At 53.5% G+C, this 2417-nt stretch overlaps 1 protein-coding gene across 1 annotated transcript in view; it reads left to right on the top strand.

Moving 5' to 3' along the window:
- The window catches only part of LOC131568299 (tetraspanin-15-like), a 17571-nt gene extending 15946 nt beyond the window's left edge, over positions 1–1625 (top strand). Inside the window, exon 8 of the mRNA XM_058820302.1 lies at positions 626–1625. Within this exon, the coding sequence (XP_058676285.1) occupies positions 626–1291 (666 nt within the window). The 3' untranslated portion in view covers positions 1292–1625. The remainder of the gene's footprint in view (positions 1–625) is intronic.
- Positions 1626–2417: the final 792 nt, after the last annotated feature.

Raw genomic sequence — 2417 nt, 5'->3', positions numbered from 1 at the left:
CTGACCCCTTTAGGATGTCACTGACCCTTTTGGGGTCTCTCTGATGCCTTTGGGGTGTCCCTGTCCCCTTTTAAGATATCCCTGACCCTTTTGGGGTGTTCTTGACCCCTTTTTGGATATTCCTGACCCCTTTAGGATATCCCTGTCCTCTTTTGGGGTCTCTCTGATGCCTTTGGGGTGTGCCTGTCCCCATTTAGGACATCCCTGACCCCTTTGGGATGTCCCTGATCGCATTAGGGATCTCCTTGATGCCTTTGGGGTGTCCCTGACCCCTTTAGGATATTCATGCCCCTTTTGGGGTCTCCCTGTCCCTTTTGGGCTGTCCCTGACCCCATTAGGATATCCCTCACCCTTTTGGGGTGTCCCTATCCCATTTAGGATATCCCTGTCCCCTTTAGGACATCCCTGACCCTTTTGGGGTGTCTCTGTCCCCTTTGGGGTCTCCCTGACCCTTTTGGGGTGTCCCTGACCCCTTTTAGGCTATCCTTGACACCTTTGGGATACCCCTGTCCCCTTTTAGGATATCCCTGTCCCATTTGGGGTCTCCTTGCCCCTTTTGGGACCCCTTTAGGATCTCCGTGACCCTTTTGGGATGCCCCTGACCCTTTAGGGCTTCTCTCCCCAGGTGCTGGGTCTGGCCATGGCCTGGCTGCACTGGCAGCAGCTGAACGAGCTCCGTTCCCGCTGGGATTTCGTGGATTCCCGGCCGGGCCCGGGCGCGGCCGCGCTGGATCTGAGCGGAGCCGGCTGCTGCTGGTGCCTGCCCCGGGACGGCGGCTACGGCAGCACCGGGAACACCGGGAGTAACGGGAATGACGGGGACTACGGGAATAACAGGGACACCGGAGACACCGGGAATAACGGGAATGATGAGAGCACCAGGAAAAACGGGAATAATGGGGACTACGAGAGCACCGGGAATGACGGGGACACCGGGAACATGGAGAGCGCTGGGAGCACCGGGAGCTGCAGGAGCACCGGGAATAACGGGATGGACGGGGACAATGGAGACACCGGGAGTGCCGGGAGCATTGGGAGTACCGGGAATAACGGGAATGGCGGGAGCACCAGGAATAATGGGAATGACCGGGACACCGGGAGCACCGGGAATAACGGGAACGGTGGGGACAGCTGGAACAGTGGGGACACCGGGATCATCGGGAACAACGGGAACAGCTGGAATGGCGGGGACACCGGAAGCATCAGGAATAACGGGAGCACCGGCAATGGCGGCTGGGAGGAGGAGGAGGAGGAGTTGGATGAAGGAGCCGCCTTCCTCCGCAAAGTGTGAGGAGCGCTCGGACTCGGACTCATAGCAGAACACGGAAAAAAATGGGATTTTTCCTCTCAGGTCCCGAATTTTCTTTGTGAAAAAACAGGAATTTTTCATATTTTGGAAATAGGAAAATTTCGTGGATTTCCTGTGGGAAAATTGGGAAAAAATTGGGGTTTTTTATTCTCAGCTCCCATTGAGAAAATGGGTAAAAATAGGATTTTTCCTCTCAGGTCGTGGATTTCCTTTGGGAAAATTGGGGAAAAATTTGTGGTTTTTTATTCTTAGCTCATGTTGGGAAAATTGTAAAAAAATGGGATTTTTACTCTCATCTCCCATTGAGAAAATTGGAAAAAATGGGATTTTTTTCTCTCAGGTTGTGGATTTCCTTTGGTAAAACTGGGAGAAAATTGGGATTTTTTTCCTCTCAGCTCCTGTTGGGAAAAATGTAAAAAAAAAGGGATTTTTCCTCTCAGGTCCTGTATTTCCTTTGGGCAAACTAGGATGAAATGGGATGGGATTTATTGATGTTCCCATAAAAGGCTGCAGGGAGCGGGGCCGACCGTGAAATCATGGGGTGGAAGGGAAAACGTGGAATTGGGAACAATTCCAGGGGAAATCCTGACCCCAAACCTGCCATGGGGAAATCCTGACCCCAAACCCTCCCAATGGAAATCCTGACCCCAAACCTGCCATGGGGAAATCCTGACCCCAAACCTGCCATGGGGAAATCCTGACCCTAAACCTGGGAGGGATCCCTTGGGGGCTGAGCTTGGCTCTCCAGGGGATTTGGGATCATCCCACGGATGGGGATTTGGGATCATCTCAGTGCTGGATTTGGCATCATCCCTGTGCTGTATTTGGGATCACCCCACTGAGGGGATTTGGGATCATCCCATGGATGGGGTTTGGGATCATCCTACTGAGGGGATCTGGGATCATCCCATGGATGGGGTTTGGGATCATCCTACTGAGGGGATCTGGGATCATCCCACAGCTGGAGCTCCCTGCCGTTCCCTAAACTCCAGAGCAGTTCCCTCCCGAATCCCCCAAACCCCACAGAAATAAATCCCCCAAACCCCACAAACCCAAACCCTGCAGCCTGGGCTGGATTTCCCCCATCCCAGCGATCCCACACGGAATC

This window comes from Ammospiza caudacuta, chromosome 26 (genome assembly GCF_027887145.1).
Source record: "Ammospiza caudacuta isolate bAmmCau1 chromosome 26, bAmmCau1.pri, whole genome shotgun sequence".
NCBI lineage: Eukaryota > Metazoa > Chordata > Aves > Passeriformes > Passerellidae > Ammospiza > Ammospiza caudacuta.
This window is presented reverse-complemented; position numbering and strand designations above follow the sequence as displayed.